The sequence below is a fragment of the Falco peregrinus genome, chromosome 3 (genome assembly GCF_023634155.1).
Source record: "Falco peregrinus isolate bFalPer1 chromosome 3, bFalPer1.pri, whole genome shotgun sequence".
Taxonomy (NCBI): domain Eukaryota; kingdom Metazoa; phylum Chordata; class Aves; order Falconiformes; family Falconidae; genus Falco; species Falco peregrinus.
Genome location: NC_073723.1, coordinates 102078291 through 102095295, shown reverse-complemented (window position 1 = coordinate 102095295; position 17005 = coordinate 102078291). Strand labels below are relative to the sequence as shown.

General features: G+C 44.7%; 1 protein-coding gene across 2 annotated transcripts; it reads right to left on the bottom strand.

The window, feature by feature from the left end:
• Positions 1 to 650: 650 nt before the first annotated feature.
• Positions 651 to 12878, bottom strand: MRS2 (magnesium transporter MRS2). Of its 2 annotated transcripts, none has more exons than XM_055800959.1 (11): positions 12716 to 12878; positions 12463 to 12536; positions 10953 to 10989; positions 10237 to 10349; positions 9591 to 9764; positions 8797 to 8927; positions 7983 to 8099; positions 5107 to 5259; positions 3891 to 4008; positions 3050 to 3163; positions 651 to 2003 (listed from the first exon to the last, which is right to left on the bottom strand). In XM_055800959.1, exons 1-11 carry the CDS (start codon positions 12861 to 12863, stop codon positions 1893 to 1895), a joined length of 1290 nt encoding a protein of 429 aa, XP_055656934.1. In that variant the 5' UTR covers positions 12864 to 12878; the 3' UTR covers positions 651 to 1892. The 2 variants fall into 2 exon arrangements, with proteins under 2 accessions (XP_055656934.1, XP_055656935.1); XM_055800960.1 differs by having other exon boundaries at positions 3891 to 3931.
• Positions 12879 to 17005: the final 4127 nt, after the last annotated feature.

The window sequence follows — 17005 nt, the reverse complement described above, 5'->3', positions numbered from 1 at the left end:
CGTTCTGTAGCAGCTTTGCTCTCAACACACAGCCTCTGCTGGCTTTGGGTTTTTTTCTGTGCATTATCTCAGATTAATTTTATGGCACATGGACACATTTTGGTTACTTGGATTGTAAGAAAACCATTGAACATTGCACAGCAGTAGAGAGAAAGGCGGTCCTATAAAAGATGTGTGTCTCTGTGCTTTTATTGTGCTTTCAGTCAGTCACGTACAGGAAAAGGAGTCAGTACCGCTCACAGACGCCTCTCCGCACAAGACAGGGCTCGGGAAGCTGACGTGAAAGCTTCCCAAAGGCTTCAGCAGTGTGTTTCAGTACTGGCCTAATGCAACAACAACTTGATTAAACCATCCGCACCCGTATCGCTCCACACACTGGGTTCTCCTGGGTTTACCAGCCCACCTACAGGAGCCATTGTTTTTTTCCACTGGATTGCTCAGTTTAGAGGGTTTTTTACATCTCTACATGCCGGCAAAAAGGCTGCCAAAAAATACAGCTAAAAAATTCAAAAACACGACAAACCCCAGTAATTTTCTCACCTTCACATGTCTTTTACATCTACAGTTGAAATCACATAGAGCGCAAGAACAACTGTTTGAAAGTAAATGCGTACAACCAATTTAAATCAGACTAAGATCACAGGCCTGCATAATTTTAATTTACATACCTTTTTATTTCCATTTTTGACTCGTTAGTCCCGAGTAAAAAAGTTCACAGCTACAGATACTGTCTTTTCAACCCCTGCCAGGACAGTGATTTATCTGGTGGCACCTAAGGAGCTACTCACTGTATGGTACAGAGAGGTGAAAAAAAACCCCAAACAAGAAGCAAGACAGTTTGAGACCTGACGTAGGAGGATTTCACGCTCCCTCAACAGACAGAGGGAAACCTGCCAGAGTTTCAGGCAGGTTTCAGTTTCTCTGAACACCCTCAGGAGTTCAGAGAGAAGTCCCAAGAAAAAACACAAACTGTGGGCACAAGACTTTTACTCCTCCTTTCAGCCCATCACAGGACACCAGGCTTCCACACCCTTTACTAACGCGGCTACTTACTATGGCGCAGGCTAGTCCGTGCTGTGTCTTGTCGGAGAGAAAGAGCAAGCAGGGCCCAGCCTAAGAGAAACCCCCAAACCAGTCTGTTATTACCAGTCCTTAAATTGCAGCTAGCTCTATCAGTGCACATTGACGATGCACACTTGTGTTTGCCACCCAACACTTAATCAATGTGCTCCGTTACTAAAACTAGATATGTTTTGGGCCTAAATTAATCATTAAGGAATACCCAAGCTAAGTAGCTACACTTCCAAGCCTGTTATTGCTCACTCAAAATAAAGGAAACTATTATTTCTGGTTACTGCCAACTGCGAGGCAGTGCTTCAAGAGATGCAGATTTGCTTTTCGCTTTGGAAAATGTGTTCTCTGCGATAACATAGGGCATTAAAAAAGCGCCACTTTTTGGGTGGATTTTTCTTTGACATTTTAAGTCAGCTTCCTAAACCTTCAGCTCAGAACCAGAATTATTGATGACTGCTGACTGTTGTCATCTTTGAAGCTGGAAATACTGTTCTCTTTAAGAAAGGCCATTAGGTGAAGAAGTATTAGACAGCAACACTTACAGTGAGAATGCCCAAAAAATAAGTACATGTATGTGATACAGAAAATTAGTGGGGTAGAGGCGAGACGGCTGTGAAAAGCACGTCACTGTTTTCCCTTGTGTTTCTTGGCTTTCGTGCGTGAGCATTAACATCTCACCATAGGTTTTGGCACAAAATATGTATTAAATTAGCAAGTTTAGAAATTCTTGCAGTTTTCAGTAAGGAAGAACAAGTGCAAGAGGTGACCAGTAACAGTAACACTGTGTAACAGTAAAAGTCTCTTCAGTCCTGCTGTTCCTACTGGTTTGTTAATGTGCTTCTGCTCAGGCCAAATGTTTCTGCTTTAAGGTTGCTCTTTATCTCCACTCTTCCAGCTGCTGACTGGGTTTTTTTCAGAACTGCAGGAACCTAGGCAAGATACAAAACACCCTGTGATTACACCAGAAGCTGGTCTATATGCAGCAGAAGGAAATAAAGCTTCACAGAGGCCCAAACCCTGATTTTTCTCCTCTTGATTTTCAGAACACTCTCCCTGGCTTCTCCTTCCCTCATCCCTTTCAGTACATTTCTCCAAGCCAGAGTCAGTACGTGCTGGAGCTGGTTTCGAACGACACCAGAGGATAATCCAGGTAGCTGTAGCCATAGCCAGCAGTCCCCGACAAATGGCTGCGCCTGCCCGGTAGGGGCAAGGGAGGAAGCAGCGGAGTTTATCTGGGGCTGCCTTTCTTTCCTCACTTGTAGCAACTTAACTTTTGAATCCACTGATACTTTCCTGTTACAAATCGCAGAGTGCACAACAGAGCTAATACAACACGGTCCCACAGGCTGTGGCAGGAGGTCGTCAGCAGGGAAAGCGACCCATTCAAAATCATGTCATCTGAAAACGGTCTCCTTGGAAATCTTTGCACAGCTTGGTGCAACAGGGTGCTGCGCTGCCATCAGCGCCAGGGGCAAAGACAGCTGGTGGGCATGGGAAGAGCCAGTACTAACCCTGGATTGGGAGCCAGGAATCACAGCCATGGCAGCACCCTCCAGAGATGTTACAGCTAGCACCTGTCCTCAGCGTCCTTTTCTCCCTACCTTCTCTTTACAAGATGGGGACTACAGATCCAGCGTTAGCGCGTGGGTGGGAGGAGAGCAGCAGAAGTTATGTTCCTTGCTGCGGCGGCCGAGGCGAATGAGGGCTGCTTCTACCGTTGGCCTCAGCTTCCCTGGGCTGCCAGGTGAAAGTAAATGCAGCACGTCCCAGGAACAGCCTGCAGCTTCGCTTCTGGCCAACTGGCTCAGGTGTCTCTCTGCCAGTGCTGGGGATTCCCACTTCATTCAATCCAGCTAGGACTGAGCTGAATTCCCCCATGCTCCGTGCCCACCCCTCTACAACGGCATGATTCCCGCTTTAGAAACGGACCATACGTGCCGAGCCTGAAGCAGAAACCCCAGGCAGCCATACGTACGTGAGGAGGTAGCGGAGGTTCCAGATGCCGCCCAAGGAAGGAAAGCAAACGTCGCCATATCAGACCGCTTCCCAGAAATATAATCCCTGTCACCAGCCAAAATATTCTGGGGTCCTACCAACAGAACCTTCCCATTAGTCAGGCAACTCTATCTTCAGAAAAGTGATTACCCAAAGATAATCTCTCACCCCCCAGCAGCGTTCTCCTCCTTTACGGGATGAAGTGGTAAACCCTCTACCATCAACAGCCAGGCCCCACCTTGGGAAAAGGGCTGTTTCACAGCAAAGCATTTTATTTAGATTCTCTTACTGTCCCATGCCATTTTCCTTGCTTCATCAGGAAGCTTGAAAATTCAGCTCTTCTGTTTAATGGATTTGGAAAGGAAGAAGTGTTTGCTTTCCTTTGGGTTTTTTGTTTTAAAGATAGCACGTGCAAGTGTAAATTTGTACCCCCCAGTCTAGGTATAAACATGTAACTGACAGTAGAGTATTCCCTCTGGTGTGCTGGAAATGCCCCGGCTGCTTGCCAGAGACCCTTGTATCTGGCAGACAGAGCTAGTCCTTCCGGAAGAACAGATGATCATTAAAGAAACCTTAATAATGCTTTAAATCAGTCCTTATACAACCATAAATCTGTCTTTCCATTTCTTTTCTGTGGACATTACATAGAAAAAAAGGCTGCAATACTGTGCAGCGACTGTTTGAACACATGAATCAGTGGACTAAATTATGTAAATCTGGAGCTTTACCTATAGAAAAAAATGAAATATTGAATATAAAAAGCACTACAGGAGCAGGGCCCATGTTTAATGTCACTAATAAAAGCAGCACTCATTCCTTACCTCTTCGAGAGATGACTCCAAGTTCATACCAAATGCAACTCCTATGAGTCCAAAAAGAGAGAGAGAGAAAGTCCCCATAGTCAGCTGCAAGTTCAGTCTCATCATCACATTACGGTGGCTAAAGAAAGGAGAAACATCTTTAAGGGGAACCCAAAAATTCATTTGCTGCCTCAGTTCTCAGCTTCCATACAGCATACACCAACACCAAACAGCGAGAGGAAGCCACGCTGGCATTAGGCAACCCAGGCACAAAGCTCATGAAACAACAGTACAAAGAGACTATTGTTCTGAAATTGCCGCATCAGGATACCTCTAAGGCAGCAGGTTCTGCTTAATCATCATCAGATTTTCCAGCATCGCTCAACTTCTCAGAGGTGTATATACACAGAGTAACAGTAAATGTTCACAGAAATTTGTGTTCTCTCGCCACTAACTGCCTGGAATTTCTATGTTTGTATTCACAACAAAAATATTCTGTTCCTTGCAAACAAATATACTTGCAAAGATGTGGCCGGTAAATGCTGCAGACCATAAACTTGACCCAGTTTTAGAGAATTCCATATTTAAGTCTACGCCAAAAGGATTTTTGTGGTTTCCTGGTGCAGCATCCACCAATTGCTTCTACAGTTAACTCCCCAGTAAAGAGGAGAAGGATTATTAAACACTGACCTCAAAGAGAGTGAGTGGCACGTGCTTGCAAATGCAAGCTACAATCATTTTTAAGTAAGAAAGCTGACCAGTAGTGAAAACTGTAACATACAGAGAGAGAAAATACTCACTACAAAGTTACTCCACAGAGTGGTAACGCAACTTGTACTGAACACCTGAGCAGCCTAGCCAGACTCTTCAATAATTCAGTTTTGCTGACCTAGGACTAAACTCTCCTGAGCAGAACTTTATTTTGCCCCTAAATCTGCAGACATGCCCTTTAGTGAACAGCTCCCCAGAAGGATCTACGAGACGCCCGATTTCTCCTGCTAGGGAAAGCTGATGCCTAGCTAGGAGGGTTTTCCACACACCGATTAGGGTGTCTTGTTGCTTTGCTCTGTCAAGTTCACTGATACGAAAAGCACAACGCAGCTTCTCGTGCTGTTACTGCAAGTCCATTCAAACCCTCACAAAGACGGAATTCCCTAACTTTCCTTGCAGGCAGATTTGAGAAAGACTAGGCAGCACTGAATTCTGCTCAGGCAGTCCAACAGAGAGGGCAGCTAACCTGTCCAAGTTGATAAAGATTATGCTTTCTGAGTCGTCAATCAGAACTCTGAGTTCACGAGCTTCATTTGCAAGATCTTCTGCTTGTCTGTAATAGTTCTCCAGCAGCAGCTCCATTTCCTCTGCATGGTCAATCCCAGATGTACTCTCCTCACTGTGAGCAACAATTTATATTTTTCTGGTTAGCTACATGTTGTATACAAGTGTATTACTGATGTATTAAGACAAGGCACATAGGAGTTGCAGGGAACAGCCAACAACAGTGTTGTCAGATCTCAAAATCCAGTCTTTTCAGTGAGGAACTTCCATCAATACCAACAGCTTAAAATAAAAGGCATTTTTATATCTATCAGCTGATCAGCACAGGCACTCAATTATTTTGAGTACAGCAGTTAGCATTTGCTGTGCTCAAGGCATGCACACCACCACAAATGTTACTTCTTCAGATATTAGAAGTTATAAAGTTATATAAATCTTATATTACTTACAAAGTTTATATTATTATTAAGTTACTATAAAGGGCTAACAGTTTTGAAAGAAGATGCTTAATTTCTCGGTGCCCTCAAGTGGTGGAAGCTGGTAATACTGCAAGCAAAACCTCCAAGGATAAAACATAACCAAAAGTCAGCACACAAACAACTACACAGTGAAGGAGATGTTTTACATGTTTATGAGAATAGTTTAGTTGTAAGGTGTGTCAGCTATACACAGTAATTACTGCGAAATGTTTTGGGAGCATGAAGGAGCTGAAGAGTGAACATCAAATGGAAGATGCTGCTCTCCTAAGTGAAATTTTTCTGAGGAACTTTCATCTTGCTTCCTGGTCCAGCTGCTGGTGCAGCAGCCTTCTCTGGAGCATGTGTGCACGTTTCTGGCAGTGTTCACTGTGCAGATGAAAGCTGAGGCACCCGAGATTCACAAGAGCTTTCAAACTAGCAGCAAAGCCAGGAAGATTCTACATAAATTTTTCTCTTGTAGTGTGACCTTATTTCTCTAGAGGGACCGAAGTATCTCCTCCTGGCATTGCTGACCAGGAATCTCTCTGAAATGGTTTTCCAAGACAGTAAGTGATACATCTTAAAAATCAACTGACATATGCTCCCTGAGGACCTTTAACAGAGCCCCTAGTTTCTTTCTCTTACGGACCAGAAACAGAGTTAGCTAGGCTGATTTTAAAGCCCTTCAGACCCTGAGGCTTTTACTGCACGCAGGTGAGAGGAGTTGCAGACCTGAAAGCCTTAGAGCACTATCTACTCTATTACAGATTCAGCTCAAGGTCTTACTTCGTTTTACATCAGCTCCCCTATGGATATACAAAGGGAAACAAGAGGCACAGGGACTTGGAAATAACTGCCACCCAAGCTGCTTTCCTTAACTAGCCTCCGGCTGTCTCATGAGCCTTCAACAATCTGCCATCCCTCCACACACAGGCACGATGCCTGCGTCATCCTGCCCTGGGCTCAGCCCACCATTCCTGCTGCAGATGATCTCTGATGGCACCTATACACCTAACTGGGACTCTCCACACCTTCTCAGGCTTCTCCAGTCCATCAAATACCACACAGCACCTGTATCAGTCCCGGAGCCAAGAGAGCTGCCCACACACTGCAAGCCTGCCTGCAAACGTGCTGTTGTAGCTGGCATTTCCTCCTGCACGGACTGCCTCACTGCGACCCGCAGTGTGGCTCTACCACTCTACAAAAGCTCCCACCACCTCTCCTACCCTTGTGCAACAGTGTCTGAAAGAAGAGACGACTTCAGGTGTCTACTGGCATGAGAGTACAAGGTGACTTTGGTCCTTCCTAGATGTTTCCTACACATTGCCTACTATGAGGCAAGAGACTTGCCAGCAGTTTGTATTAAGTCCGAAGGAAGGCTGTGAGCAAAACCAGGACAAAGACCGACCAGCTGCTGCATCAGGAGCAGCCTGGAATTCAGAGCCCTCCTGATACTGCTCCTGCAGAGGCATCCAAAAAGCAAACCGCATCCCACTTCTGGAATGCTGAGTTTCTGCTGCACGTTTAGACTAAGCTCTGCAGGGCAAGAAACTATCTCCTGTTTTCAAACCCATACTACTGTGTGAACAGTATTCCTAGCCACATTCAACGTTAGGCAAAAGTATTAACCAGCAGCTTAGCAAAGCACCCTGAAATGTAGCTTCTGTTAATATGCTTAAACATAAAACATGTCTGTATACCCAAGATTTAAATATAATTCAGCCCAAATATGCTGGGATGGGATCCGATATACATTATCTTTTTGATTTTCAGTTTTTGTTAAACCAACTGGTGCTGCTGCTGTTGTGTGCTGTCTTTTCACCAGAACTTGAGAGAGTGCAATAGGACTATTTCTGCATGTATATTTTTTCCTGAAATGCTGCTTTTCAGGTGCACAACAAGATCACTCCAGGGCGTCTTTCTTTCAGGTTCTGCTGGCAAGAAAAAGCTAGAAGTAAGGTGTTCATAACACGTCTAACAACAGAAGTATGGTGTCTGACCTATTCAAGACAAGCTTTAAAACGTGCCTCTTCGGGTTTTTTTGTGAAACTGAGGGAAATTCTCCCAGAATTTAGTCTGCATTGAAAAATAACATTTGCTTTTTCTCCTCATGCCATCCTGCTCCCATCCCATTACATACTAGATGAGCGGTCCTGTTATGCCAAGAACTATTTGAAACTGCATAATATGACTACTGCTAATGGAGTCCCTCTCCAACATGGTAAAGACAATGGTTTCTGAAGTAGCAAGCATTAGAGCTTTAAAAAATTAGGAAGCCTTTTTCTTTCCACTTTTTGGCAGGGAACACCCAGTACAGTGTTCAAGTTCTCCTTAAACAAAGCACACTGTTAAAAATGTATGTGGTTTCAAGTATACATACAATACTTGTGGATCAGTCCATTTAGACAGACAGAGCTCTTCTATTAATTCTTCTTCATCTAAGATCTCCAGAATTGTTTCTTTGAAAACTTTAAGATCTGTTTCCAGTGCTGACAAGCTGAAGAAAGAACAGGCAAAAGATCAAGTAATCCCCACCGGCACCAGTGCAGAAAGGTAATCTCTAAATGAGTTTGCCAGCCAACACCCTCGCCAGCAGGAGCAGCCAGGTAAGACTTCCTTGCAGGGTTCTACAAGCTCCTTCAAAAAATCCTCTATGGGCCACGCACACTGAGCAGCGGCAGTGACCTGTCTGGGGATCAGTGAGCTACAGACACACACTAAAAAGGATTCAAAAGTTTTTTTCTGGCTGTATTCGTAAGTCAGGAAAAACCAGCACTCTGTGAGTGGGTAGTGAGTGCCTGTTTGCACTGTCATTCAGAGAGGCTAACACACCAGGTAACAGTGTGCTAGTACTAGTTATCTTAAAGCATAAATCCAAAGCCTAATCTTGTTTTACATTATGGGGAACATTTTTGTGATGTTGTTTTGTTCTGTTAGGTATTATTTCATTCTGCCAGATGCTACCAAAGAAGCTCAACTGTATTTCTGACAAGTTGGAATAGATTACCCTTTTTCTGTTTTTCCCCATATCACTAGGTATTTCATATACTGATCTTTAAATTTACAAAGAAGATGCACAACCCAGCATGACAGCAATCTAGGAAATAAACATTATGTACCATTTTTCTAACATTTAATTGCACATAATTTTCTATGGTCATCTTCTAGTCTCTTCACGGCTTACTCTTATTTACCTCTTGCCATTTTGCAGGAGAATGTGTAGTTTACTCCTATCCACAGACAAAAGCTTGGGGTCCACTAGAGCTTCCAGTGTCTCAACGATCTGAGGCTGCAAAGTGTTAAGTCTCCCCTGCAGTTTGCTGATCTAGACAACAACATGATCCTTCATAAGAATTAAAGCAATCCCTTTAGAATGACTTGGGCAACTGACTCTGGTCTCTGAACATAGAATTCACAGTAATAGGCAGTTAACACAACCGGCTTTCCAACGCCCAGGAAATACTTGCTATGCGTACATCACTTACAAGGTAAAGCCAGTGCAAAACCCAGTATCTTATAAAAGCAATTTGCACTGAACTGAAACCCAGCAACAACCACACCAACAAGGCTGATAAAGCTAAAATACTACTAGAAATGTCATATTGCCATTAACAAGCATGTATTTTTAAGGATAGCTAGAAATTGTCAACCGAGTGCTGCCCAAGAGGCCAAAATCCTCAGCGCTTTTCTGTGACTTCCATTTCAGCTACAGCATGTCTCTAGAAAGGTACCCTGACCCGTTTTTTAATTGTCCAAAGGATGGTGAAGCCATCGCATCCAATTAGCACTTTCTTGGGAAAGGAATGGAAACACACACACAAACCCATAAATACTAAAGCAACAAAAGCAAAATAAAAAAGAGCTCCTACAGTAAGTGAGGAACACATATACAAATGTGTATGTATAAATATTAACGCGAGAATAAAATCATACTGTTCTAGGAAGCAACACCTTCCAAAACAACTTAAATAAAAATGAGATAGCTCACCCGGTACTGCAGGATTGCTTCTATGGCTCGGAATTCAAAGGGCAGGGAATATGTAACTAGTTGACCTTCCCCAGCCAGCTGAGCTGCTAGTTCATTGATGAGCCAGTGTTCCAGATTTAAATGACGATAATCTAGTATCAGAAGAAACTCTGGTGTTATGACAGCCTTCAAGAACTGAAAAAGACAGTACATATAGGAGTCTGAAAAAAAAAACCTCAATAAAGACTTCTTGTAATCCCTGTAGTGCATTTGATAATTTAGGCCTTTATAAACCCACTCTTCAAATGTCTTTTCCAGCAGGAAAATAACAGAATCTCAAGCTAACTGCAAACTAGTGATCTCCCACAGTTCAGACACAGCACTGTGCTAGTTAGTGGTGGTACGACTGAGAAGAGGCTTGTCGTAAGCCTCCACTTCTGTAACAATCTTTGCAATGTTTCTCCAATGCTCAGCTAGGACAACAGTCATTAATATGTACTGCTGGTGAACCTGTACCTCCGATTGCTAGGGAGAGCTCCAAAGACACATTTACTGCTGGACTGCACGTCACAGAAAGCTGGTATTAAAAGAACTGTGCAAGAAAATGCAACTGCAAGAACAGTAAGGCACAGTTCAAGTTCAGATTCAGCTATAGGGAAACCATTACCTCCATTCTCATGATGATCCTGTTGTTCCTAGTTGCAATGCTCATTACATGTTGAAACCTCAGATCTCGAGCCTGAAGACCCAATTCCTGGTACAATTCTGTTTTCTTCTTTTCTGTCATAAAAATATTTTTAGACGAAGACATTTAGAAGACAAGCATATATGTTCTGAAATACCATTTTAGTGTGTTAATAAGTCCCGCAAAAGAAAAAACAAAAGCCAGGCTACCTTTAAAACAGTCTTCCTCCCATTGATTCCTCAATGTAATTTATTTTTTCACAAAGTTTAGAAGACTGTATCTTGAGTGAGTGGAAAGCGAAAAATTCTAGATACAAGTGAAAAAGTTGGCCATGACAACGAATCTCATGTAAGAAACTGAGTGACTTATTTGAGAAAGCTCATGTAATCCTACAGAAAAACAAAGCAGGGAAAGCAGCATGCTGGTCAAAAAGGGAAAAGTGAAAATGACCGTCCTGTGACAGATGGTATACCTTATTTTGAAAACATTACTTAAAAATATACAAAAAATTGTAACAATAAAGATACTATGAAGACCAATAGAAGGCAGCTAAAAGAAACAATGTTGCAACATCTCAAACACAGGGAAGTAACCCAAACACATTTTCTACCCCATGCAGATTCCCAATTGGGCTCTTATTTATTGGACAAGGAAGAAAGACAAACAAACCAACCAACCAACATACAATGAAAACTCACCAGAATAGGTAGCATTTCCCTCTTTGTCAAGCTTCATCTAAAGGAATGGAAACAAATGTAACTTTTTCACAGAGCTACTATAAAACAACAACTTTAAAATTGTTTGCACTTGCCTGGAAGTTAAATGACAAACACCTTATAAAGAAAAAGCAACTTTTCATGCCCTGTCTTCACAGTTCAACCCAGTTAAGAAAAACATTGCACCAAATTGCCATATATTTCACTGTGTTTGTATACACACCAAAGAAAACCAGTGCCATCTGCATGACCATGGTCCTTTGTAAACACTGGGAAGGAGGTGATTTACAGAGGATCAGACTTAGAACAGACCAGACCAGATTATTTCAGTTGGAAGGGACCTACAACAACGGTCGAATCCAACTGCCTGACCACTTCCGAGCTAACCAAAAGCTAAAGCACGTTATTAAGGGCACGGTCCAAATGCCTCAAACACTGACCAGCACGGGGCATCGACCACTGCTCTGGGAAGCCTGTGCCAGGGTCTGAACACCCTCTTGGTAATGAAATTCTTCCTCGTTTCAAGTGCAAACCTGCCCTGGTGCAGCTCTTAACCATTCCCATGCATCCTATCACTGGAGACCAGGGAGAAAAGAAAAGCAGGACATCTTACAATCTGGATTACAAATTTTTCTATTTCCTCTGGAACAATTTGAAAATTTTACAAATATTAAAAAGTACCACAAATCAGGTAGTTAGGCCTCGTGCTCATGTCAAGTACTGCATTAACAGGCTATTAATAAGCCAGTAACTGGCATATAAATCCTCCTTCTTTTAGCATTTGTCATTCAGATTAATCAGTTAACACTTGCATCTCCTAGTAATTTTTTTTTTTAAAAAACCCAAAACTACAATGTCTGGTTTAATCAGAAAGTTTGCTGTTTTGCTTATCAGCCATGTAGCTTAACTCCATATTACCAGCTTTAAAAATAACTTTCTGTGAATTAAACATACCGAAGCATACATTGCAGTGGAGTTGCAGCTGGGGTTGCATAGCCACAAGGATGTAGGTGTGTACATCTTGATACAGAGTGACTGCTCTTTGCTTTCAACAAGGAGGCCTCACCTTCCCTCGCATGTACTAACAATGTTAATCAAGCTTGCAAATGGCTTTCAAACTCATTTTAAAAAGGAACATATGGCGAGCTTGTTTTTCCCCAAATCCTACGTTGTTTAGAATTGCAGCTACCAAGACACAAAAATAGTAATTCTAAAAGGCATCAGCAAGCCTTGACCAGCTTAACGAGAGACCTTCTCAGCCTTCACAAGGCAAGAGAACTTCCAGCAAATGCTGGATCTTAGACAAACATCGTGATGAACACTGTATACCGTAACTGCTCCACAAGTCGGAGTACTTTACACCAGCAACTTAGAACTAGGGATGTTCTCGGAGAGATGAGCCCGCCTGCTCTTACGATGCTTCAAGAAAAGACAGACGGAGCCCATCCTCCTGCACAAGCTGCGCTCCGCGGGGCCGCCCGCACGTACTCACCACTGCAAACACAGGGGACACGCTGGCGAGGGTGGCCTGGGAGGCCTCTGTCGTGGCATGTTGGTAGAATCTACCTGAAAAAAGACAGAGCATTTCCACCTCCAGCACGGCGCCCCCGCGCACCGGCCACCGCCTCGGTGCCACCCTTCGCCCCGGGCCGCACCTCGGGGCCTGCGGGAGCGCCGCGCAGCACCGGGCCCGGCGGGGCCTGGCGCTCGGGGCCGGCAGCGGGAACCCCGGCCCGGCCGCTTACCCGCCCAGCGCAGGCCCCGGGCGCCCGGCCCCGGCGCGGCCCAGCCCCGGCCCGGCGGCAGCCCCAGCAGGGCCCGCAAGCAGGGCCCGCCGCCCGCCCAGCCGCGGGGGCGGCGCAGGGCGCGGGGGAGCAGCCCGGCCCGCAGCATCGGCCGCCCAGGCCCGCGCAGCCCGGCCGCCCGGCAGCGCGCAGCCGCGGGCAGGAGGAGCCCGGCGGGGCGGGGCGGGGCGGGGCGGGGCGGGGCGGCCGGCGTCGTGTTCCCCGGGCACCCCGGGCGCGCTCCGGCCTCCCGCCGCCAGCGCATGGGCCTCGCCGCGGCCCGGGTTTGCCCTGCCGCCTTCGGCCGCCTGAGGACAGGGGTACTTTAAAATTCTTTTTTCTGGGTTTTTTGTTTTTGTTTTTTTTTTTTTTCCCCCCGAGAGTAGAAGAATTCAGCCCCCAGTAAAGGTCTTGCAACTTAATCTCCTTGCCCTACTTGTTTGTCTAAAATAGACAAATCTAAAATAGACAAGCTGGTTGGCTGAGATTTAAAAGTTTATGCAATTAAATCTCCTTGTCCTACTCATCCATCTAAAATAGAAAAACAAGCTAGTTGGTTGAGATTTAAAAGTTTATGCAATTAAATTTCCTTGCCCTACTTATCTATAAAATAGAGAGACAAGCTGGCTGGTGGAGATTTAAAAGTTCGTGTAATTAAATTTCCTTGCCTTACTTATCTAAAATAGACTTGGCTTTATCTAATCGAGAGAGACAAGCAGGTTGGTTGAGATGTGAATTCGATCAATAACATACCCGCTTCCACTGTGACACGCCACTTTTAAACGGGCATGTCACCCTTCCTCGGGGTCATCCCACCAGCAGCACCCTTCCTCGGGGTCACACACCACCAGCAGCACCCTTCCCTCGGGGTCACCCCCCACCAGCAGCACCCTTCCTCGGGGTCACACACCACCAGCAGCACCCTTCCTCGGGGTCACACACCACCAGCAGCACCCTTCCCTCGGGGTCACACACCACCAGCAGCACCCTTCCCTCGGGGTCACCCCCCACCAGCAGCACCCTTCCTCGGGGTCACACACCACCAGCAGCACCCTTCCCTGGGCCGTCGGGCGGCCTGACAGCAGAGCCTGTGCGGAGCCCCGCAGGAGGACAAATTAGCAACACGAGCGTGCCTGGGAAGCAAGGTGCTGCACAGGTCTTCCCAAGCACCCTGGCTCATGGTGTGCAGACGAGCTTAATGAACAAAGCCATTCTATGCTGGTGAGGTCAGGTCCCCAAAATCCCTCCAGCCTGCAGGGCACTGAATGATGACTCCAGCAGCAGAGCTCGAGGAGGAGGTTACGCAGCTTCATGCAACACAGCATGTGGCCCCCGTTGCAAAATTAACCCTCCTGTTGGCTGGCCATGGATGGTGCTTGCCCCAAATAACCGTCTGGCAAAGGCAGTACTTACCCACTACTACTGCGCGGGGCAATAACAAACACAACGATTACGCTGCTCGTTAAATGATCTGTACAGCACAGCTGTGATGTGCAGAATCGAGCTCTACAACTCGAGCAGAGTTACAAAGCACGTATGTTTATTGCAGTACCAGGTGCAAGGGGGATCGCTCCTCCTTACTTGCGCACCATGTCAACAAGCAGCCCGATATTTATTATACAAAGTCATGCATATACATAAGGTTTCTGAACATTCAGAACCTCCTCCCTCTGGTGCCTCTTCAAGATGTACTTCTCATCTTCTTGGGCACTTACCTAAAGTTCCTGTTTATCTTTGCATACATTAGCAGTCTTTGTCATTTAGTTTCCGTTGTCTTAAAACATCTGCTAGCTAAGGATTAGGCCTTCCTTACTGTCCTCTCTAAACATGTCAAGCTAATATATGCCCACTGGGTTAGTTTTAATCTATATCAGTGTGATCCCCAGACAGGGGATCCACCTTCTTTGCGTGGGGGCCATGTGTGTAGGAGGTTGCTGATCTACTACCACAATTACTTTACCTTGGTTTATTTTCTTTTAGCAGTTAGCACGTCCCCGTCAGAAGGCTCCTTATTTACATTCTTGTTGGGCTTATCTACATCGATACTAATTGTCCCTTCTCGAAGCGCTAAGCACTAAGATCCCACCCTTCGCTCTTTCTGGGGTGTTAATGTTCTGTTATCTATGCAACTTCTGTCTGCAGCAGAGTTCTAGGTTTTTCACTGTATCAGCCGCCCCAACCGGAGCTCACAAACCTGAACGCTGTCCTGAACATGGGGCTGAGCTTTGGAAACAAGGGGGTCAGCACCAAATTCTGCTCTCGGCCGGGCTGTAAGTTAGAGGGAAGTCACCCAAGGGCAGACACTGTCCCCTCCTTCCCTACACCACATCACCTGTGTGGGTTTGTATGTACATACATTAACATGCACAGATGAGCCCTTGTTCAATGTGGATTCACGAGGACAGAATCAGAAGGATGGTTTGTGCAAAGTTAAATGACTTCACAAGGTAGTAATTAAGAATAAAAAGTTCCTTAGTAGTTACATGCAGCATGTGCATGCAGACTGAAGCCATCAGAGGTTTTCAGCATCAAGGTAAGCATGCCTGAATGCAAATATTGCCCCCCTTAAAGATTAAGAAAAAAGCTGAAATCTAGTTAAATGGCCTATTTTCACTTTAGTTTTGGTTAATCACAGGAGGCAGCAATACATACAAGGCTAACGCAATACTCCTGGGTGTCAGAGATACTTAACCAAATTTCAGAAATGCCAGACAGCACAGAAAATACTGCAGGAGAGAGGGCAACAAACATGCACCACTGTTGGCAACTAACGGCAGCTTATGTTGACAGTGCAGGTTTGGAATGCAAAAGCTAGGGAAGCAGCTGAAGAACATCTGCCAGAAATTTACATTTAATGAATTTGCAGTGTCACAGCTGACACTTCACACTCTTCAGTAAAGCAAGGGAAAAGATCCTGGGCTGATCTATTTGTTTTCCTTTGTCCATCTGTTATTCCAGCTGCTTACACAACAGAAGGGTTGGAGATAAGATGACATAACTTCACACTGAATATATATTGATACGAACTTTGATATGTACAATATAATAGGGCAATAAACCAGTAAGTATTGGTATTGTATCTCATTACAGCTGCATTATCAGTCATCATTGACATGGTCTGGAAGGGCAGACAATAACCAAGTATCACCTCTCATTCAGAGGGGTGAACTGGAACCCCGGGGTAAGTTGTGCAGCACAGAATGTCTAATTTTATACTGCTGCTGCTGACAAAAGCTAACTGGGGATCTGGAACTGCCATCTCGTTATTGCAGCTCTGAATACCAACAAGCGGCTTGTTGCTTCTGCTGCATGCACATCAGGTACCTGGTCTGTCCTGCAGTGCCAAACTTTGGGAGCAGTTTGCTGTATTTCATCAAATAAATAACAGGTCAAGTTCATCTGCTGTTTGTGGAAGAAGCTCACTGACATGGGTGGGCATGATGGCTGTTCTGCATTCAGCCAAAGTGAGAGGTTAGCTCCTGCACAGGCTTGCTTAGCCATGAAATTGCCATCCAAAACACAAACTATTTGTGAGGTCGAATGATGCAAGGAACTAGTTCCAGTGCCAGCTGACTGTCAGTGCTGACATGAGGGACTGGTCTGATTGCAGCTGGGGTATGTGGAAAAGAAAGAACAGAAAGATCAAGAAAAACACACAGGAAGAGAAGGAAATTGTAGGTATCACCAGAGGAGCCCTTATAAATCTCCGCTGAAGAAAAGCTCAGAGAACTTTTTGGTAAAATTATGGTAGAAAGGCATAAAGATGTTTCACTACAGAGAAATTATCTCCCAGCGTATGATGTGTACATTTAATCAATCCTGTTTATATACAAAGATGTGTTTGAACCCATTACCTGTTTCTTCTCCTAAAAGAAAAGCTTTCAGGAGCCTCATTTTATGCACATTGAGGAAAAAAAAAAACCACCACAACAAACCACAAGCCAAAAAACAATTAACAAAAAAAAAAAAGTGTGCTTCCACACAGTAGGTGAGTGTCTGGGGATGATGAGCGCAGCTGAGTAAGAACAGAGAGAACAGGAAAGACCCCATGGAAAACTTTAAAAATATAGCATTCTATATAGAATAATTTCTCTGATGTGAATGAATAAGGAATACTTAATTGATAATCTCAGGTGCCTTGATCAAAGGTAGCTACAGTAACACAATGAGATTTTTTTGCCTAGAAAGGATGACTTCACTTTCATTACTCCATATAAAGACCACACGAAAGATTATTTTCCAGCTTTTTCC